Source organism: Oncorhynchus tshawytscha, linkage group LG08 (assembly GCF_018296145.1).
Source record: "Oncorhynchus tshawytscha isolate Ot180627B linkage group LG08, Otsh_v2.0, whole genome shotgun sequence".
In the NCBI taxonomy this organism is placed as follows: domain Eukaryota; kingdom Metazoa; phylum Chordata; class Actinopteri; order Salmoniformes; family Salmonidae; genus Oncorhynchus; species Oncorhynchus tshawytscha.
In genome coordinates this window covers 77,448,432-77,471,929 of record NC_056436.1, presented here as the reverse complement: position 1 = coordinate 77,471,929, position 23,498 = coordinate 77,448,432, and the positions used below count along the sequence as shown (strand labels likewise).

At 45.1% G+C, this 23,498-nt stretch overlaps 1 protein-coding gene across 1 annotated transcript; it reads right to left on the bottom strand.

Annotated features, from left to right (window-relative positions):
* Positions 1–910: 910 nt before the first annotated feature.
* Positions 911–21,440, bottom strand: LOC112238098 (clathrin interactor 1). The gene is made up of 12 exons (XM_042325985.1): positions 21,272–21,440; positions 11,966–12,070; positions 11,704–11,800; positions 10,635–10,743; positions 9,921–10,091; positions 7,721–7,925; positions 7,166–7,388; positions 6,946–7,039; positions 5,246–5,311; positions 4,803–5,110; positions 3,960–4,155; positions 911–3,372 (listed from the first exon to the last, which is right to left on the bottom strand). The coding sequence occupies exons 1-12, from the start codon at positions 21,310–21,312 to the stop codon at positions 3,047–3,049; spliced, it is 1,941 nt and encodes a 646-aa protein (XP_042181919.1). The 5' UTR covers positions 21,313–21,440; the 3' UTR covers positions 911–3,046.
* Between the last annotated feature and the right edge of the window lie 2,058 nt (positions 21,441–23,498).

Sequence of the window (23,498 nt, the reverse complement as noted above, 5' to 3'; positions counted from 1 at the left end):
ATGTGACAAATAAAATTTGATTTGATATGAAACAGTATTGGAATGCAGGCATGGAGTGCACCACTGTAAATAACCACCAGAGGGCAGTGTAGACCCATTCTAAGACATTTGAGTCAATTGAAATTTAAAAAACAATGTATATAAATCATTGTGAAAAACAGGTCTAAAAGTATTCATATAACTAAAGAGAAATATAATTTCACATTATCCTGATATAGTGAGGATCAAAATGATCACCTAACCCAATGAATGTCGTTACATTTTTCTTATAAATATGCAGATTATAATCTCAAAACAACTGCATCAATGCAGAAAACCCATATAAATGTCATCCATGCTATGCCCAGACTGCCAACTCCAGATAACACATGTAGGCACATTGCCTCTAAAAAGAGGAAAGCCTGTTTGTCCCATTATCTTGCTTTTCTGTCAGCTGGAGCACAAATGGCAGCGTGGTCTGATCTCAGAAGACCTCATATGTGTGTTATGAATAATGGAGATGGGGAACGTTCAGATTGCAGATGGCACTAAGCTGCAAATCTTATGTCTAGACATTTCAGATTGTTTTATTCTTTAATGCCCACATTAAACAGCATGATCTAACTGCATGTCATTGCTTCTGTGTAGCTTCTGCTTCCTGTCTCTAAACTAGAGGCTACCAAATCATTTCCATAATATTTTAGAGCCGTGAAGGATCTGTTAATTGCTCAAACTTCATCTGAGACAAGCCATTGTCCTACAGTATCTGGGTTTAATTAGTCTGCACTTCTTATACCTCAATCTGATCTATACAATCCCACTGGCTGTGTCTCTGTAGGGCTGCACTGTGTGTGTCTGTCTCAGCAGGTTCCAAGGCCATCTAAAAGTTGCCACTAAATTGGTATTAAGTGAAATAAACACTTCGTTAGAAAACTGTAATCAACTGTTTTAATGCCGTAGATAAAATGATCATGGGACAATCAAACAAAAACATTCTCAAGGCTCTTTTCGTTGGTGATGCCTCACTTTTTCTTTTTAGACATTTGCATAAACTAGTGTTTTTATTTTATGTAACAATACCACATTACAGAAGATCTCAGAACAATTGTAATAAGTAGAAAAAAAATAAACCAACAAAAGAATAAAACACAACCCCCTAAGGACATCATCTCTTAGAAAAAACAAGAGTTGCTACATTTTGGTCATTTCCAGCAGGTGAAGCCTCAGCTCAGACAGAAGGCTACTGTGTTTTCATCTGTGCAGGGTTGGGGTCAATTCCATTTCAGTCCATTTAGAAAGTAAAACTACATTCAACATTTTCCTTATGAAAAGCATTGAAGAAAACTGGAATATCAGTGTACTTCCAGAATTGAAATGGAATTGACCTGAACTCCTGGAAGAGGACATAGCTCTGAAACAGGAGTCTAGTTTACATGCGAGGTACTCGCTGACCTTGTTCCACATGTACCCATTTCCTATATAGGGCACTACTTTTGACCCGAGTCCTATGGGCTCTGGTCAGAAGTAGTGCACTATAAAGTGTATAGGGTGCCATATAAGATGTACGACCCCCCCCCCCAAAAAAAACCAAACAAACAAGAGGAATCCTCTCCTAGACCTGCACTGTCTGAGAAACCTTTCCTTCAGAGATCCACTCCGGGGTGAATTTTCCCCTAAGTACAGAGCTAGGATCAGCTTCCCCACCCCCAATCCTAACCTAAACCACTAGTGGAGGGAAACGCAAAACTGAACCAAGATCAGCATCTAGGAACATCTTCCCCCCTAATCCACGAGGGTCCCAGGGGACAGAGGGAGCAGTAAGAACCACACATACTGTGCTGTAGACGCCTAACAGTAACGGTCATGAACACTATAGTTGTATCGTGTCTCCGTCTGTCTCCTGTAAGTTATAATGAAGGGAAAAGGCCTCCGTCTCACAGGCACCATGTGCAGTACTTAAAGAACACAGCCTACCAGGAGGTTGTTCCTACATCTACTGATCATCTTATTTGGATGCAAGGAAAAAAAGATTATAGTTCTTTAAAAAATATATACCCATAAGAAAGGCCACAAAGGAGATCTGTGTTATCGTTACCACAGCTTCTTCAATTAACAACTTTCAATCATCTCATTCATTCACTTATTAAATCCATCCATCAATAAACGATTGATTGATTTGTTAAATCTAATATTGAACAGAAACTCCACATTTGGAGTGTGGAACGCTGTTATATAAAGTAGGTATTAAAGACCGGCTCCGTGGCAATGTAGCGTGCAATAGCAACGTCTTGATTGACATCTGGTTCCGTCCAATTGACACCCACCTCTTCACGACGACATCATCATATCATAATCAAGTACTCAATAATTTATTTGTCTGTCGCACCAGTAATATTTACAGTTGTAGGGAAGGGACCGGTCAAGAGAACCTGACATTCTAAAAGAGGTGGATGGGGAGTTATTGGGGTGGGATCATCATATAAAACTATATTTTTGCTACTCTGGACAATTAATTGGTTAAGTAAAGCAAAACCCCAACTGACATTCTCTTGAAGTTTCACCTGGACAATTCCATGGTAACAGAATGGTGCTTTAAAAAGCAATACAAACAAAAAACTGTTAGAGAAGTTAAACAAACCATACAAGTTTAAAAGCCGTCCTTGTGCATAGAGTTGTATGGGTTGTTTAACTTTGCAGTCATTGGTTTTTGTTTGGCATACATTTTAAAGTGAAAAATCTCTGCATTATTCTGGCACCGTGTTTTTGCTCTCTGTTGTTCTCTCCGATTCAAACCTTAACAGCACACAACCATTACTGGACTGAATACACTCTAAAAGGTACTTGATTGCAAGTTCCAACTGATTAAAAGATGCATACAATCGTGTATATTCATGTCTCTATATATATCACTTAAAGGAAAGAAACAGGAAGTGGAGGGGTGGCAGTCAGTATTTGATATTTGACAACATTCAAGTACTCTTTGTTTGCAGCTCTTTACAATCCTTCATGGACAGTCTGTTGGGAGAGAAAAACAGAAACACCCCTTTCCTTCACGGCACATCTTCCCTCACTTCCTGAAGTTGCCGAAATCCGCGAAGGCGTCCACTCCTTGCTTGGGCTGCTGCTGTACCATGCCAGAACCCATAGACATGGCTGGCATCCTCATCCCCATGGTCATGTTAGCCTGGGGCATAGCACCCATGTTCATGCCCATTCCCATCATGCCCTGGCTGGGGGCCATGCCCATTCCCATCATGCCCTGACTGGGGGCCATGCCCATCCCAGCACCGGGGTACATCATGGGAGTTGTAGGGGTTCTGATGGGGGAGGGGGCGAGGCCCATGCCGGCGAATCCCTGCGAGAGCATGTTGACAGGTGGGAGGGGCTGGACTCCTAGAAGACAGAAACAGGAAGAAGTGGAGTCAGAAGACCGCATGACCTCACACACACAGGTTCACACACACTCCACACTGAACAAGTAGTCCCAAGCATCCTCCTATTCCACACTGAACAAGTAGTCCCAAGCATCCTCCTATTCCACACTGAACAAGTAGTCCCAAGCATCCTCCTATTCCACACTGAACAAGTAGTCCCAAGCATCCTTCTATTCCACACTGAACAAGTAGTCCCAAGCATCCTTCTATTCCACACTGAACAAGTAGTCCCAAGCATCCTTCTATTCCACACTGAACAAGTAGTCCCAAGCATCCTTCTATTCCACACTGAACAAGTAGTCCCAAGCATCCTTCTATTCCACACTGAACAAGTAGTCCCAAGCATCCTTCTATTCCATTCTGACTGAACCTAAAGCCTTTTGAATCGTCTTGTGACCATCCTGATGAAAAGGAAGAAAGTCCCACACGCTGAGGATCTTGGATACTCCACAAACAGTTGAATGGATCTCAAACCAACGTTTTGGTCAACAGACATTCAGCAGCGTTTTGAACCCTCTCCAGACAGTCTACACCCTGTAGGCTCACCTTGGAGGGTTTTGAGGGTGGGCTGGGCGGGTTTGGGAGGCTGCACGCCAGGTGCCAGGAAGTCCAGACTGATGTTGACCGAGGAGTCAGACCAGGTGGAGGGGATCGCTGACCCCATGGAACCCTGGGTACCCAGCATGACTTGCTGCTGCTGCTGCTGCTGGGGCTGCAACGGACCGCTCATCACCTGGAAGGGCTGAGGGAGAGAGAGAAGAAGAAGAGAGAGAGAAGAGAAGAAGAGAGAGAGAGAAGAGAGAGAGAGAGGGGAGAGAGAGAGGGGGAGAGAGAGAGAGAGAGGGGAGAGAGAGAGGGGGGAGAGAGAGAGAGAGGGGGAGAGAGAGAGGGGGAGAGAGAGAGGGGGAGAGAGAGGGGGAGAGAGAGAGAGAGGGGGAGAGAGAGGGGGAGAGAGAGAGGGGGAGAGAGAGGGGGAGAGAGAGAGAATTTGGTAGCAAGTTCCAATAGATAGTAATGCGAAGGTACCTATATAATGGTGACATATGAAGATTGAACTACAGTCTCTATAGTAATCTACATAAAAACACATCCCATCTAACCAGAATGAACAGGTTGGGAAGGGGCAGGTTTGATTCATCTGCAAAACTAAGCTTGTATTTTTTAAAGTAGGTCAGGTTTTTAACATGCAAATATGTAAACACAACCTCGTATTAGATTGAATGGTTTTCTAACTCAAACTGGTTCCTTCTCAATGTGTGTTTTTGTCCCTCTCAACCACAGCAGTTACTGTCACGCCTCTCCTTAACAGTGCATCAGGCACAATATGGACAATTTACAATGTGAATTCATTTACGGTTTGTGTGAACCATGTCTGTCCTATATTCTTACCAGTGATGTGGAATGTGGCATGGTACTGGTCACGTTCTGTGTGCTGGTCATATTGAAGGTGAGGCTCTGAGAGGCAGAGAGAGACTGAGTCTGGACCGGACCCATCAGATCAAACAGGTCAGCTGAGGCTGGAGCCAGGGCAGAGCTGGGAGCCAGGGCAGAGCTGGGAGCCAGGGGAGAGCTGGGAGCCAGAGCCCCAAACAGGTCAGTGTTGCTAGGTGCCAGAGGCTGGGCAAAAGGGGTGGGGACGGGGGCCTGGCCGTCAGGGAAAGCATTCCAGTCCCCAAAATCACTGTTCCCACTAGAGGCTGGAGGAGGAGCAAAGAGAGGAATAAGGTTATAGTGGACTTAAATCTCTCACACACACACACACGTTAGCAGGCTCCTCATGGCCAGACCTCCTCCCCTCCATCTCTCAGAATATTCTAGTGCTTTAAACTCACCAGGTACTGTGGAGAGGCCGACAGAGGCAGCAGGAGAAGAAAAGTCAGCAAATCCTCCTATCAGGTCTGGAAAGAGACATACCATTTGATTTGTATTGGTCCCGTAACTACACTACCCCCTCCCCCAACTCGCCATGATGTCCCCACTACCCCCCAACCCGCCATGATGTCCCGTAACTACACTACCCCCAACCCTCCATGATGTCCGTAACTACACTACCCCCAACCCTCCATGATGTCCCGTAACTACACTACCCCCCCAACCCTCCATGATGTGATGTACCCCCCAACCCTCCATGATGTCCCCTAACTACACTCCCGTAACTACACCCCCCAACCCTCCATGATGTCCCGTAACTACCCCCCCCAACCCTCCATGATGTCCCGTAACTACACCCCCCCAACCCTCCATGATGTCCCGTAACTACACTACTACCCCCCAACCCTCCATGATGTCCCGTAACTACACTACCCCCCAACCCTCCATGATGTCCCGTAACTACACTACCCCCCAACCCTCCATGATGTCCCGTAACTACACTACCCCCCCCAACCCTCCATGATGTCCCGTAAACTACCCCCAACCCTCCATGATGTCCCCCCACTACCCCCAACCCTCCATGATGTCCCGTAACTACACTACCCCCAACCCTCCATGATGTCCCGTAACTACACTACCCCCCAACCCTCCATGATGTCCCGTAACTACACTACCCCCCAACCCTCCATGATGTCCCGTAACTACACTACCCCCCCCAACCCTCCATGATGTCCCGTAACTACACTACCCCCAACCCTCCATGATGTCCCGTAACTACACTACCCCCCAACCCTCCATGATGTCCCGTAACTACACCCCTCCATGATGTCCCGTAACTACACTACCCCCCAACCCTCCATGATGTCCCGTAACTACACTACCCCCAACCCTCCATGATGTCCCCCCACTACCCCCCAACCCTCCATGATGTCCCGTAACTACACTACCCCCCAACCCCCCATGATGTCCCCCACACCCCCCAACCCTCCATGATGTCCCGTAACTACACTACCCCCCCAACCCTCCATGATGTCCCGTAACTACACTACCCCCAACCCTCCATGATGTCCCGTAACTACACTACCCCCTCCCAACCCTCCATGATGTCCCCCCTACCCCCAACCCTCCATGATGTCCCGTAACTACACTACCCCCTCCCAACCCTCCATGATGTCCCCCCAACCCTCCCAACCCTCCATGATGTCCCGTAACTACACTACCCCCTCCCCCCTCCCCCCAACCCTCCATGATGTCCCGTAACTACACTACCCCCCCCAACCCTCCATGAACTCCCCCAACCCTCCCCAACCCTCCACTGATGTCCCCCCTCCCCCAACCCTCCATGATGTCCCCAACCCTCCATGATGTCCCGTAACTACACTACCCCTCCCCCAACCCTCCATGATGTCCCGTAACTACACTACCCCCTCCCCCAACCCTCCATGATGTCCCGTAACTACACTACCCCCTCCCCCAACCCTCCATGATGTCCCCCAACCCTCCAACCCTCCATGATGTGTAACTACACTACCCCCTCCCCCAACCCTCCATGATGTCCCATGACTACCCCCTCCTCCAACCCTCCATGATGTCCCATGACTACACTTACACGCACACCCCCCCAACCCCTCCATGATGTCCTCTCAGTGTGTGTAGTTACCGGTGGCTGCTGCAGGCTGGATGGGTCCTGTATCTACCATGAATAGGTCAGCCAGACCACTACTGGAGGGCTGAGGTGCTGCTGCAGACGGAGTCTGGAACAGAGAGGAGGAGAGATGTGAGTAGAGAAACAGGGAGCGAGACTGCACTGTCCACATCAGATAGCAGCAATAAGCTAGAGTGGACCAGCGTGGACTGAATATGCACGGATGCACACACACCTGCTTGGCGGAGGTATCGGGGCTTTTGTCTCCTGTGTAGTGGGCCGCGGCTCCCAGGGACACAGTTTTGGATGGAATCCCGCCTCTCTTCCTGGTTGCTGTAGTTTCTGTTGCCTGAACGATCTGGACACTCTTGGTCGTCACGGTTTCCTCCTCGTCTTTGAACACCGACCTCCCAGACTGGCCGTTCCGTGACGGGCGACTTCGCTCCTCCTCGTTGTCACTACGGAGACCAGAGGACGCAAACCGGGTGAAAAAGACGACAATTTGTTTTGGGGATAGTTCAATTCAAATAGTGTGACTAAAGTATGACAGAACAGCGGGAAGCTCTAACATTCTGTAATGTGATATGAGGAGGACAGCGGGAAGCTCTAACATTCTGTAATGTGATATGAGGAGGACAGCGGGAAGCTCTAACTTCTCCCTGTACCTCAGTACTGCCCCCCCCCCTCTATTTGAGTCATTAATTTCCTTCCTCTTTCTCTCAATCTCACCCAGTGGAACTCTTCTCTCTCCTAACCTGAATCATGTCTGGTGAGTCGTCCCTTTCCTAACCTGAATCGGTCTGGTGAATCGTCTCTGCTCTGCTTCCTGAACTTGTTGATTGTGTCATCGATGGTGCTGCCGATCTTATCACTGATCTCCCCCAGTTTCTCACTGAAGGGGAACTGGCCTTGGTCTCTCTTCCAGTCCTCATCCCACTTCCCTCTGCTGCTTCCCTCATTACCGCCAGAGCTGCTGGAGTCATAGCGATCACCCGCTGGGGGGAGGGGGGAATAGACAGAGAAAGAGTGAGAGAACGGTGAGTTTGTGTTAGAGGCCAATAAGAACAGAAGACACTCCAACGTATACAGCGCATTCGGAAAGAATTCAGACCCCTTGACTTTTTCCACATTTTGTTACAGCTGAATAATTTAAAAAACTTTTTTTTTTTAATCAATCATTCATTCATTCAATCTATACACAATACCCCATTCAACTGTTTCGACAACTTGGAGTCCACCTGTGGTAATTTCAATTGATTGGAAATTACTTGTAAAGGCACACACCTGTCTATATAAGGTCCTACAGTTGACAGTGTATGTCAGATCAAAAACCAAGTCATGAAGTCGAAGGAATTGTCCGTAGAGCTCCGATACAGGATTGTGTCGAGGCACAGATCTGGGGAAGGGTACCAACACATTTCTGCAGCTTTGAAGGTCCCCAAGAACACAGTGGCCTCCATTTTTAAATGGAAGAAGTTCCTAGAGCTGGCCACCCGGCCAAACTGAGCAAAGGGGGGAGAAGGGCCTTGGTCAGAGAGGTGACCAAGAACCTGATGGTCACTCTGACAGAGCTCTAGAGTTCCTCTGTGGAGATGGGAGCTGGGATAACCTTCCAGAAGGATAATCATCTCTATAGTGCTCCACCTATCTGGCCTTTATGGTAGAGTGGTCAGACAGAAGCCACTCTTCAGTAAAAGGTACATGACAACCCGCTTGGAGTTTGCCAAAAGGCACCTAAAGGACTCAGACCATGAGAAACAAGATTCTCTGGTCTAATGAAACCAATATTGAATTATTTGGCCTGAATGCCAAGTGTCACTTTTGGAGGAAACCTGGCACCATCCATACAGTGAAGCATGGTGGTGGCAGCATCATGCTGTGGGGATGTTTTTCAATGGCAGGGACTGGGAGACAAGTCAGGATCGAGGTAAAGATGAACAGAGCAAAGTACAAAGAGATCCTTGATGAAAACCTGCTCCAGAGCACTCCGGACCTCAGACTGGGGCGAAGGTTCACCTTCCAACAGGACAACAACCCTAAATACACAGCCAAGACAATGCAGCAGTGGATTCGGGACCAGTCTCTGAATGTACTTGAGTGGCCCAGCCAGGGCCCAGACTTGAACCCAATCCAACATCTCTGGAGAGACCTGAAAATAGCTGTGCATCTACACTCCCCATCCAACCTGACAGAGCTTGAGAGGATCTGCAGAGAAGAATGGGGGAAACTCCCAAAATACAGGTGTGCCAAGCTTGTAGTGTCATACCCAAGAAGACTGGAGGCTGTAATTGCCCAATGTGCTTCAACATAGTACTGAGTAAAGGGTCTGAATACTTATGTAAATGTGATATTTCCAGTTGTTTTTTGGCAAAAGTGTATAAAAACTTGTTTTCACTTTGTCATTATGGGGTATTGTGATGTCATTATGGGGTATTGTGTGTAGATTGATGAGGGAAAAAAAATCTATTTAATCAATTTTAGAATAATGCTGTAACTTAACAAAATGTTGAAAAAGTCAAGGGAGCTAAATACTTTCCGAATGCCCTGTATGTGTGAGTGTTTGTGTTCTAGATTGACTTACTGTATCTGCCGAACCCTCCCCCCACGCTGTCAGAGGACTTACTGTATCTGCTGAACCCTCCCCCCATACTGTCAGAGGACTTACTGTATCTGCTGAACCCTCCCCCAATACTGTCAGAGGACTTACTGTATCTGCTGAACCCTCCACCAATGCTATCAGAGGACTTACTGTATCTGCTGAACCCTCCACCAATGCTATCAGAGGACTTACTGTAAGAGGAACCCTCCACCAATGCTATCAGAGGACTTACTGTATCTGCTGAACCCTCCACCAATGCTATCAGAGGACTTACTGAGGACTCCACCAATGCTATCAGAGGACTTACTGTATCTGCTGAACCCTCCACCAATGCTATCAGAGGACTTACTGTATCTGCTGAACCCTCCACCAATGCTATCAGAGGACTTACTGTATCTGCTGAACCCTCCACCAATGCTATCAGAGGACACTCCAATGTATTTGTCTTTGTTCTTCTTTGCCTTCTTCCTCTCCTCTCTCAGTCTATCATCATCCTGGATTAGATCCACCATCTCCTTCACCTTCTGCCGTACGTTCACTCCCTGGTCCTTACCGTTCTCATCTACACAGAGGGAGAAAAGAGATAGAGAGGTAGCTGAAGGTTATTGGCAAACTGTTAGTGTTCCATTCCCCTATAAACACGTCTTCTCAACGTGTAGGAAGCTGATCAGTGTAATCAGAATGTCAGGTGGGACAACATGTTTCGAGAAGACAAAATGTAGAAGAAGTGTCCACAGTACTGTGTGAATAAAATAAATAAAAACGTGTAAAACAGCTTATCAGTCTGGGTTCACAAGGCTAAATGGTGGTAAGGGGAGAGATTTACCTTTCACTTTGTCTGCTATAGGGCAGAGCAGTGTGTGGTGGAGCTGGTTATGGTTTAAGCAGTTCTTAGTGCACCAGCTCTTCCTGAATGCTACAACACCGACTGAACACTGGCCCCTTTGTCTGGTTCTAAACTAACATTTCATTACAAACTCGCACACTGGTGTACTGAGGACAGGCAACAAGCCTTAACATTTAACACAGATTCTACACTACAGTCAAGAGACAGCCATAGAGTAGGGATTCTGTTTCTATAGTGGCAGCCAGAGAGATTACTTGCCTACGAAGTGGTAGCTCTCTAGAGATCGTAGGTCGTAGATGTGTTCTCTGGCGCTGGTGACAACTCTCTCTGAACCGTTCCTGATGAGGTGGGACAACAACAGCAGAGACTGGGGGAGAAGAGATGGAAAACTATTGTTAGACCTGCTTATGATGGCCCCTCTGTCATTATTATGACAGGTCATAGTCTCAATCGTTTCTGATGATCTGGGGCAACAACAGAGACTGGGAGAGCAGACCTCAGCCCTCGAGGTCTGGAGTTGAATATCCATGGGTTATGTCTTGGTTGTAAAAAGAAAGGGAGTCACACTATGCTGCCAACCTAACCAAGGTTTACCCATTACAATGTTGGTAACAAAACATTAGGAACACCTGCTCTTTTCATGAAAGACCAACCAGGTGAAAACTGTCACTTGTTAAATCCACTTCAATCTGTGCAGATGAAGGGGAGGAGCCAGGTTACAGATGAAGGGGAGGAGCCAGGTTACAGATGAAGGGGAGGAGCCAGGTTACAGATGAAGGGGAGGAGCCAGGTTACAGATGAAGGGGAGGAGCCAGGTTACAGATGAAGGGGAGGAGCCAGGTTACAGAAGGATTTGTAAGATTTGGGACATGGGTTGTGTGTGTGTGCCATTCAGAGGGTGATGGGCAAGAAGAAAAGATTGAAGAGCCTTTGAACGGGGTTTGGTAGTAGGTACCGGGTGCACCGCTTTGAGTGAGTCAAGAACTGCAACGCTGATACATACAGTTTCCTGTGTGTATCAAGAATGGTCAACCGGCTAAAGGACATCCAGCCAACTTGACAACTGTGGGTAGCATTGGAGTCAACAATGTAGAGTCCATGCGTCAACAAATCGAGGCTGTTCTGAGGGCAAAAGGGGGCAGTGCAACTCAATATTAGGAAGGTGCTCCTAAAGTTGTCCACTAAGTATATATACAGGGAGTGACTTACTTTGTCTTTCTACAGTTTATTTAGCAGCTCTACAAACATTTTGGGGTGTGGGTCAGCTCATGCTTTTTACCAGGCGATGACAGGTTGTCATGCTTGTGACAGGTTATAGCTCTCTGACCTTGTAGACCCTTCTCCAGTTCTTCTTGTTGTCCCGGAGCATCCTGTTCCAAAGCATGTTTATCACCTCAGGAAACTGCTCATACATAAACGTACATCTGAGGAGAGAGAGAAAGAGAGAGAAAGAGAGAGAAAGAAAAGAGACACACACGGAGCAAGAGGTGTACAGGAGTTAGTCGACATAATTCAACCCAAGTAGAACGTTGCAGATACTGTATAAAAGTTGTTGCAATCTAACTTGTGTGTGTGAACAGCGGCCCTACCTGGAAATCTCTGCCATCTGCTGTCCTGAAGGTCCCCAGGGGTCATCGTTGGTGGCCTCCCTCACCTTAGTCTCCACCTCCGAGTAGTTCATCACCACATTGGTTCTACAGGGGGAGGTAAAGGTAAGAGATATTATGACTCTTATGAAAATAATGATGTCAAACAAGGAGACAAAGGAGGGTTTGCACTCAAGAGTTAAAAATAAATAAATACATTGTGTCTTAACAAAAAAGGCGCCCTAGACCGAGGCCCCCAGACCGAGGCCCCCCAGACCTAGCTTTGGACAGCCTATTTATGGTAACGGTCAAGACACACAGCCTCTATTTACATTAAACTGTTCATTCCTCCTGTTTCTCAAGGAACACAGAGTCAAATAACCCTCATGATATAACGTGGTCCTGTGTGGCTCAGTTGGTAGAGCATGACGCGTGCTACTCCAAGGATAGTGGGTTCAATCAGAGTAGAAGGGGCAGAAGAGAGCAGAGTAGAACGGACAGAAGAGAGAGCAGAGTAGAGAGAGCAGAGTAGAACGGACAGAAGAGAGAGCAGAGTAGAGAGCAGAGTAGAGGGGACAGAGTAGAGGGGACAGAAGAGAGAGTAGAGGGGACAGAAGAGAGAGCAGAGTAGAGAGAGCAGAGTAGAGAGAGCAGAGTAGAGAGAGCAGAGTAGAGGGGACAGAAGAGAGAGTAGAGGGGACAGTAGAGAGAGCAGAGTAGAGAGAGCAGAGTAGAGAGAGCAGAGTACAGGGGACAGAAGAGAGCAATGAAGGTTAAGTGCTTTGCTGAAGGTCGGCTCAGGGATTCACACTACCGACCTTTCGCTTACTGGCCCAACGCTCTTAACCAGGCAGACCAAGACAGAGACACTGAGAGAAAACGTAGGTGGAGTGAGTGGTGGGTGTGGTCGTGATGAAGGTGAATGAAGGGTGGGTCGCCTGAAGCAGCGTCGTACCAAGGTCTCTGCTATACCTATGGTCCATAGAGACTGACTATAGTGTATAATATACAGTTCTACTGGTTCTCCAGGCTTCTATGTAAATGTGTAAACAAACACAAGCTGCAACAGGCAGAATCAGTTATTACCCACCTCCACAACACCCACACCCTCAACAATACCCTCCTTGCGCAAGAAACTTAACAAGGTCAAGCAGGTTTAGTGACCTGAAAAACTCCACTAAGCATGAGCATTACCAATCAAGGACAGCTGCAGCAACGGAACGCAGTTCATTTTGTAGCCTAACTATGAAAGCAAACCACAGAGAAATAGGCCTAGATTGAGCACCGATATTCAACACAGGCTGAGGCCTAGCATAGGCTACAATAGGCCTACAGTTACCCAGAACAAAGATTATCCACAGTATAGAGGTCAACCGATTAAATCGGAATGGCCGATTAATTAGGGGCGATTTCAAGTTTTCATAACAATCGGAAATCGGTATTTTTGGACCCCGATTTTTTTTTACACCTTTATTTAATCTTATTTAACGAGGCAAGAACATGTTCTTATTTTCAATGACGGCCTCGGAACGGTGGGTCAACTGCCTCATTCAGGGGCAGAAAGACAGACTTTCACCTTGTCAGCTCGGGGGATTCAATCTTGCAACTGTACAGTTAACTAGTCCAACGCAATAACAACCTGCCTCTCTCTCGTTGCACTCCACAAGAAGACTGCCTGTTACACGAATGCAGTAAACCAAGGTAAGTTGCTAGCTAGCATTAAACTTATCATAATCACTAGTTAACGACACATGGTTGATGATATTACTAGATATTATCTAGCGTGTCCTGTGTTGCATATAATCTGACTGAGCATACAAGCATACAAGTATCTAAGTATCTGACTGAGCGGTGGTAGGCAGAAGCAGGCGAGTAAACATTCATTCAAACAGCACTTTCGTGCGTTTTGCCAGCAGCTCTGCGTTGTGCGTCAAGCATTGCGCTGTTTATGACTTCAAACCTATCAACTCCCGAGATGAGGCTGGTGTGACCGAAGTGAAATGGCTGGCTAGTTAGCGTGCGCTAATAGCGTTTCAAACTTCACTCGCTCTGAGCCTTGGAGTGGTTGTTCCCCTTGCTCTGCATGGGTAACACTGCTTCCATGTAGTGGCTGTTGTCGTTGTGTTGCTGGTTCGAGCCCAGGGAGGAGCGAGGAGAGGGACGGAAGCTATACTGTTACACTGGCAATACTAAAGTGCCTATAAGAACTTCCAATAGTCAAAGGTTAATGAAATACAAATGGTATAGAGGGAAATAGTCCTATAATAACTACAACCTAAAACTTTACCTGGGAATATTGAAGACTCATGTTAAAAGGAACCACCAGCTTTCATATGTTCTCATGTTCTGAGCAAGGAACTGAAACGTTAGCTTTCTTACATGGCACATATTGCACTTTTACGTTCTTCTCCAAAACTTTGTTTTTGCATTATTTAAACCAAATTGAACATGTTTCATTATCTACTTGAGGCTAAATTGATTTTATTGATGTATTATATTAAGTGTTAATTCAGTATTTTAGTCATTATTACATGTTTATATGTATATATCTCAAAAAATAAAAGGGAACACCCAAATAACACATCCTAGATCTGAATGAATGATTCTTATTAAATACTTTATATATATATATAATAAAATCATAATCGGTCGACCTCTACAGTATATACTGACTTCCTATCAACTCGGACACAAACCCCACGGAGCACCGACCCAGCTCGGACACAAACCCCACGGAGCACCGACCCAGCTCGGACACAAACCCCACGGAGCACCGACCCAGCTCGGACACAAACCCCACGGAGCACCGACCCAGCTCGGACACAAACCCCACGGAGCACCGACCCAGCTCGGACACAAACCCCACGGAGCACCGACCCAGCTCGGACACAAACCCCACGGAGCACCGACCCAGCTCAGACACAAACCCCACGGAGCACGACTCAGCTCGGACACAAACCCCACGGAGCACCGACCCAGCTCGGACAAACCCCACGGAGCACCGACCCAGCTCGGACACAACCCCACGGAGTAAGACGCAGGAGGCAGTAAAGTCTGTCAGTTTTTCCCTCCCATATGGCTAAAGTTTTAATTTAGAGAGGGTAAGCTGATCTTAGATCTGTGCCTACAACTTCTACCCAGAGCTAGGAGAAGGTGCATAGACTTAGCATTGCAGAAGGCTGAAGGCGTAGAGCAGGTAAAGGGGCACCTCCACTCACTGGCCGCTCCACTCACTGGCCCCTCCACTCACTGTGCCCTGCCACATCACCCCCGGCCCCCTTCCCCTCACTGTCAGACAGACAGAGCAGCATTGACACACAGCTGAGAGGAGAGGACACACCCTGCGCGGTTCTGGAGTCAGAGCCTAAAGTACTGTAGTTGACAGTGACGGTTGTAATGTTGTAATCAAAGTTATAAATAGCATGGCTCTAAAAGACTGGGAAACAGCTAGTTGGTGAAAACGGCCATTCAAATAGCCTGTGAGTTGTTCAATTATAGACTGTAGCATGTCTGCCTGGGGATACAGGCCTATAAGGCTTTTTCACTATGTTTCAAAGATTTTAGACTATATTGTGTGTACTATCTAGCCCAATACTGTAGTTATACAATATTGGTTTCTCTCCCTGTGCCTTGTGTGATTGGGTTACCATAATGCCATATTTGCATGTGTCATGACGTTGGGCTGGGGGTAGGTTTTATGACAATCATAAATACCTCTTCCCCCCTGATGTTACATTGGCAAAACCCTTGGTTAACATAGAGATTCTGAGAACATCAGAAGGTGGGGGGGGGAATGAACTATATTCTGGTAATCCGACCAATTGAACATATGTGGTGGTACTTAATGAATATGATGTCAGTTCGGTTGTCATCTGAGACATTCTCATCAATGATAAGGTGACAAACTCTACAGTGGAATGTCTACACATCAGAGTTATCGGATTCACATGAAATTGTTGTTCAATTTAAATGTTTGAATATTAAATTATTTGTGATGGGATGAAATGTGATTTTAGCTTCTAAAATATGAGATTTGGGTTTTCATAAGGTAGGGCTCTGCTCAATCAGTGGCCCGCCCCTGTGAAGGGACATGGGCTATAAAACTTTTCAAACACGCCCCTCTCCCTTCCTATATAAAGCCTTGACGACAATATAACCTCCTGTTCCGAGGATGTGAGGACGACGGTCCGATGTCAGAATGGTTCAGATAATAACTACAGAACGAAGCCGACATCAGCATGAGCTTTGGTTGCGAATGGTATGAACTCTGAACTCTTATTCACTACAGAAGTGATACCTCCTAGCCGTTAAGTTCGCAACAGCCGCTGCAAACGAGGGTTAGGAAGGAACAGACAGAGTATCCCGTCTATCACACAATGACGTTACTACAACGTATACAATTGACCACCAGAGACATTCTTCAAAGGACAAAGGACTCGGTTTGGCAACACGGCCTTACATCTACCACCAACCTACCGATGCGCAGCTCAGAGTAAATATTTAATGCATTTTCCTTTTCCAAATGGGCGGTAATTTAGAATGCATAAGATATTGTATTTACGATAGCACAGCTTCGCCCTTTGTCCCTCAGTCTTCCCGTCCTTTCACTCAAACCCAGCCCCTTTTCTTTTGTGTAACCAGCTGTCATATCTGTTCCGCCTGCTAGGGACATTTTCCTTTATGACGTAATTTGTAATCAAGTTGATTAATTATATGTATGTGTAATTCTGTGTGATTAGTTAGGTATTTAGTAAATAAATAAACCCAATTTTGTATTGCTGATTCAACTTGTTAGCCAGGGTTCATGCAGATAACCAAGAATTTACATCTTTCAGATGAGACTGAATTAAGGTGACAATTAATATTGACTGCTATTGATGTAAAATATTACTAGGTATTTAAGAGTTTATTCAGAAGATAACAGCTCTATAAATATTATTTTGTGGTGCCCCGACTCTCTAACTAATTACATTTACATGATTAGCTCAATCAGGAATATTAATTACGGAGAAATTATTTTATAGAATAGCATGTCATATCACTTAATCCGGCATAGCCAAAGACACGACACATGCAACTTCATAATCAAATATGATTTGTTACACTTCTCAACAACGCAGAGAGAGAGAAAGAAAATAGAGAAATAAAACACGTAAACAATAAAAGTAATAATAAATACACACTGAGTAAAAGTGTGTTCCCTGACCGGGAATCAATAGGATCATTAATACCGTCATGTTTGCATGGGTGACGCCACAGGCACTACCATACAGAGGGAGTGATATAGCCTTAGCACTTACAAGAGACAGCTAAGCAAGTCTACTGAGAGGAGAGAACTACCTCTGGCTCACATTATCAACTTGATCAAATGGAAGCCTCTGATCTTCTCTGTGTGTGTGTGTGTGTGTGTAAAATCACACAATATGGCAAAGGCTTCTGTTTCGTTGCAAGTCTGTCTAATGCACACACACCCATTTCCTTCCTCCTATGACAAGTCCAAATAAAGTCTTTAGGACTATTTATTCAGCATTGTATCAATTTGTCCATGTGACCGCCGGGAGGACTTGGAAACAAGAATTGCCAGTTTCTTCATTTAGTTTTAGGCCTCTAGATATCCTCCACAGTGAGCCAGCATTCAGACAGCCTTTCAAGGAGATTCCATGTTGCTTTTGTGGAATAGACCTCCACTGATGGGTGTTGCCCACTCACTCACAACGTCTCCACTCAAGGCCCTTAGAACTCTGGGCCTCATTTCTCATAGCGTTCAGATAGTTGGAACCTTCTTACGATGAGTCTTTAGTAGCCAAGGTGTTTCCCCAGAGCTTTCGCTAGTAACATGGCTCTTAAAAACCGTTGTACATCTTATGAGTGATCCAGACCAAATATAGAGCAGCCAAAGTGCATCGTTAGGTACTTTATTCACAGAACACCTCCGCAAAACATAGAATCTAGGTCAGAACAAAGTTGACTACAAAGTTGCAAAAGTATTTGCAAACAAGTGAAGGATAATATGATGCTTCAAATGAAATCCAAGATGACTTCATTAAAAGATAGAGGCTACATGGGGTTATAATGGCCATTTCATGTTCAATTAAATGAGTTCCCATTTTGCAACTAAGCTACTGTCAAATATTTTGCCTCAATGTGTTATGTGTGTCAACATGTGCCCAATCTGTCATTTAATTAATTATTATTGGGTAAGCATAATAAGTTACCTCAATAGTGTATTTGCAGCCATAGGTGGTAATATCTCTCTAGGAGCTGATCCGTCATCAGTATTGTGCAATAATTTGAATGTTAAGGTAAAATTTGAATGGAGAAATCTGATCAGAGAGAATTGCAGTTCTTTGGATCCTATAAGTGTCAACACATGGTTTAGTGACACACTTAGTGACCGTTCTCTCTACGTGCGTGTTTGGGAAACACTTAAAAAGTTGTCTCATAAATAATGACTCATCAGGTATGATCATTGTAATGCTTAAGTTACATTGCAACTGGGAAACAAGGCCCGGGTCTTCTACAACACAGCAGCACACTAAAACCACTGACTTCAATACAACTGGGAAACAAGGCCCGGGTCTTCTACAACACAGCAGCACACTAAAACCACTGACTTCAATACAACTGGGAAACAAGGCCCGGGTCTTCTACAACACACTAAAACCACTGACTTCAATACAACTGGGAAACAAGGCCCGGGTCTTCTACAACACAGCAGCACACTAAAACCACTGACTTCAATACAACAGGGAAACAAGGCCCAGTTCCTCTACAACACACTAAAACCACTGACTTCAATACAACAGGGAAACAAGGCCCAGTTCCTCTACAACACACTAAAACCACTGACTTCAATACAACAGGGAGGAAACGGAGTCCCAACTCTACTTCCTTCACCCATTACAACGCAAAGCCCAGTCCTCTTCCTGCTTGCTCTTTCTCTTCCTGACCCTCTCGCTGTACCTCTGCCCCCCTCCCTCTCTCTCTGAAGAGGTCACCCAGTAGGGGAGACTAGCAGAGGGGACTTGACTTTTAGCAGGAATGCATTCTTGGACAGGAACTGTGTGCTCCTGCTGTTGCCACAGCTTGCCAAACCAACCGTTAAAGCTTTGAAGTGGAGATTGCGCAATCCCACTACTTCCCATAGCTCTACAGTAGGCCTGTGTGTGTGCTGCATGGCCTCTCAGGTCATTACTCAGCAGGGACTAGGACAGTAAATTATACAAGAGGAGGACAAAAGACGACAATAAGCCGGTTAAACCAGGTGTGGCTCTCACTCAGAGGTGGAAACATTCAGCCATTCATGCAATACTTTAGTTTCAATCTCTGCTGACAGCGACTGTACAGGTTTAGGCTAATGTTTAGGCTAGTGTAGGGTGTACTATCCATGGTAGTGTAGGGTGTGTCCCAAATGCGACCAGTATTTAAACTTGCACATCCTCATCTGCACATAAATCACTCCAGTGTAAAATGTCTAAATTGTAATTACTTTGCCACTATTGGCCTATTTATTGCCTAACCTCCTTACTTCATTTGCACACACTGTATACAGATGTTTCTATTGCATTATTGACTGTACGTTTGTTTATCCCATATCCTCTGTTGTTTGTGTCACACTGCTTTGCTTTATCTTGGCCGGGTCGCAGTTGTAAATGAGAACTTGTTCTCAACTAGCCTACCTGGTTCAATAAAGGTGAATTAAAATGAATAAATAATGACCTTTATTTTGAATCCAGATACTCTAGCTAATAGGGCAGTGACAGCAATGTCTTCACAACGCAACTGTATGCAGCGTGACATTGCCTCTTAATTGTGCAATCTATTGTTGCATTCAGCAAGTCATTGTTTATCACAGAGTCATACATTACAACACGGTATTGTACTGTATCAACAGTCACTCTGGTTGATCATGGTCTGGGCTCCACCTTTCTGCTTCTGCATGCAAGGTACCTCCATTTTGCAAATGCAAAAGGCCCATATGGCCAGATCAGTCATACACTACAGTGAAATATATTGTACTTGTTTTGATAATTTAGCCTATAGTATACTTAAGCAATGAGGCCCGAGGAGGTGTGGTATATGGTCAATATGCCACGACTATGGTCTGAATTAAGCGCTACGCAACGCAGTGCCTGGATACAGCCCTTAACCATGGTATATTGGCCTGAGCAACGCAGAGTGCCTGGATACAGCCCTTAATCGTGGTATATTGGCCTTATATCACAAACCCTCACGGTGCCTTATTGCTATTATAAAACTGGTTGCCAACGTAATTACAGCAGTAAAAATAAATGTTTTGTTATACCTGTGGTATACCACGGCTGTAAGCCAAATCAGCATCCAGGGCTCGAACCACCCAGTGTATAATAAGTATACAGGTAGCTAGGCAGAAGATGCGTTATCCAGGTGTTCTAGGTTTACTTAGATTATCCTATACTCTAAAAAACAGCAACAAAAACAAATACATTATAGTCAAGTCAACTGAGCTGTGGCAGCTTTGATAGACCTGTGACATGAGAAAAGCTAAATGTTCTGGTTGTTATGCTAGATACTTTCACACCTGGAAGTTGGATTGTCAGAATATATCGAGTTAGCATTCAAGGCCTTTGGCACAACTAACAGTAGCTACAATTACAAACAAATGTACCCTCACGTAAGTATACGTGTGGTCTTTTGATCTGGCTAACTACCTAGTTCAGTTAGTTAGCTAACCCAAAAAAAAATAAACTGACAAGTGACTGTCAAACTGATAAGAAAAAAGACCCAAGACAACGTTAAATATTGGCCAATGGGAACTCTGAAAATATGAGGTCAAATCATGACGTCAAATCATGGCGTCAGTGATCTTCAGGTCGAAAAGTCGGAGCTCTAGAAAGAGGCCCGAAATGAATCGCGTTCCCGTTAATCGATTTTCCCAGTCGGAGCTCGTTTTTCCCTGTTCCCATTTGTTTTGAACACACAAAAGACGGAGATAATCCGAATTCCCATTTGTTTTTAACCCAGCATAATTTACTCTAGGCTAACGTTAGCTAGTTAGCTAATTACCATCTCAACTTTCTAAGGCAGTAAACGCGGCTAGAAAGTTGAGTTATCAATCGCTCGTCGAATAGTTCAAGACGAGATTAAAATGGGAATATAGTCGAATGGCAAAAAAGTTGAATTTGTCCTGTGTTTGATTGTCACAACTTTCTATTGAAGCTAACTGGCTAACTAGCTTCCTGCTGCTACGTGACGTCAAAGTGTTGGGTACGTGTCTCTTTCAAATAGGTACACTCAAGAGTTTAGCTCGGATAGAGTGAGAATACTTACGCTTTATCAACCAATTCCCGGACTTTCCACATGTTCATCATCTTGGCTCTCTACAGCGGGGCTGTCCGCCTCAGTAACCGTATTCCAAGCTCTCAAAACCCGATAGAGCGGAGCGCTGTCACCGAAATCAAACCTTGAACCAAAGACAGTGTACAGTATTTCTTCATCTGTGGGTTTTATATGGCGGTTGGCAACCATTTTAAAGCTGCATTACCGCCACCAACTGGACTGGAGTGTGGACCAGAGACAGTGAGCTTCTAATAATCCTACCCGATATTCTCGTCTCCCCAACGAAACGAAATATATAAATACTACCTCCCCTGAAGACGTCCCCAGCAGTTCACTTAATCCGGACTCTTCAAATCTAATAACAATCGCCCCCTTTCTCTTACATATTTCTGGCACTGAAATAGAACATGTTTCACTGGCTTCATCTCCTCTTGACAGTCACACACACACACACACACACACACACACACACACACACACACACACACACACACACACACACACACACACACACACACACACACACACACGGATTTTCCCCACCAATTTCAATGTACTATTGAGCCTTGTGTGTTCCAGTCTCAGCTTTGAGAATACACGTTCCTCCATTCTCTCTCGGCCTGAGGACCTCCCTTTTCCTGGGTTTTATCCGTGTATCTTCCCTTTCTCTCCCTGTTCCACAACTCTTGCCATTTGTTTTTAACCACTGTTCTTATTAAAACCCCTTGGCTTCTGCTTTACTGATGAATTCCATCTCAACATTAGGATGTTTATGATAACATCCACCTCCTCATTCCACTCTACTCCCATATGAGCTGGTACCCAGAGGAACAGCACAAATACCTCCATCTGTTTCACCCTATACAATCACTGCAGAACCTCATACAATACATCCTGTCGGCTCTGATACACAAATGATTTTAAGCTCATCAGTGCTGCACAGGAGTCGGAGCAGATGACTACTCTGTCTGGCCTCACCTCCACCCACTCTGCAGCCAATAGTATGGCCAACAACTCCATTGCGTAAACAGATACATTTACCGTTGCTATTTTTGTCCCTGACAAATTAAACTCAGGAACACCATTTGTAGCCTAACCCTAGCTTCATGTCCACCTCCGGGTTCAACCCAACCCTGGCCTCAACCACAACCCTAACCCTAGCTTCATGTCCACCTCTGGGTTCAACTCAACCCTGGCTTGAAGGAAAGTTGAAAATATGTCATTTATAGGATTGGTTCAGATTTGGTCATGTAGGCCAGCAGTAGAATTCTAGGAATGCACATTTACAGTACCAGTTAAAGGTTTGGACACACCTACTTATTCCAGGTTTTTTCTTTATTTTTTACTATTTTATACATTGTAGTATAGTAGTGAAGACATAAAAAACATGAAATAACATATGGAATCATGTAGTAACCAAAAAAGTGTTAAACAAATCAAAATATATTTTGCGTTTGAGATTCTTCAAAGTTGACACCCTTTGCCTTGATGACAGCTTTGCACACTCTTGGCATTCTCACAACCAGTTTCACGAGGTAGAAAGGGAGATGTCATATGTATGTACCTGGAGTGTCATGTGAATGTACCTGGAGTGTCATGTGTATGTACCTGGAGTGTCATGTGAATGTACCTGGAGTGTCATGTGTATGTACCTGGAGTGTCATGTGAATGTACCTGGAGTGTCATGTGTATGTACCTGGAGTGTCATGTGAATGTACCTGGAGTGCCTGAGGGTGGCGCTGTTACTAATTACTTCATGTGTTCATCTGTACTTGCACTTGACCCTTGACATCGGATAAACATTGTTCTTCTACCCACATCCCTGCCTCAGTGTGCTAATATATTACAGCTACATTAGCTAACGTTGGCTAGCAAGCTCACAAAGGACTTGTGGGCTCAAAGTTTTCCCCATACTAAACAAACTCATCAAATATGACACAATATTGTGTAAAACATTGAATTTGTAGACTTTATGCCCCCTTTTTCCCATGTTTTAGACATGAGGCGTGACATGCGGAACATCAGGCTCACCCCATGAGAAGCAGTGCATGATCCACGCCACCCTCAGCAAGGAGATCTGCTGGAGGTGATGTACTGTCTCTCTCACTCTGGGGGTAAAACATAATTTAAACATCAAATATAAATTCTGACTGTGCCCATGATAAAATGCAATGTGAATTGTGTTGTATTACTGAACGAAAGTGAATAGATTGTATGT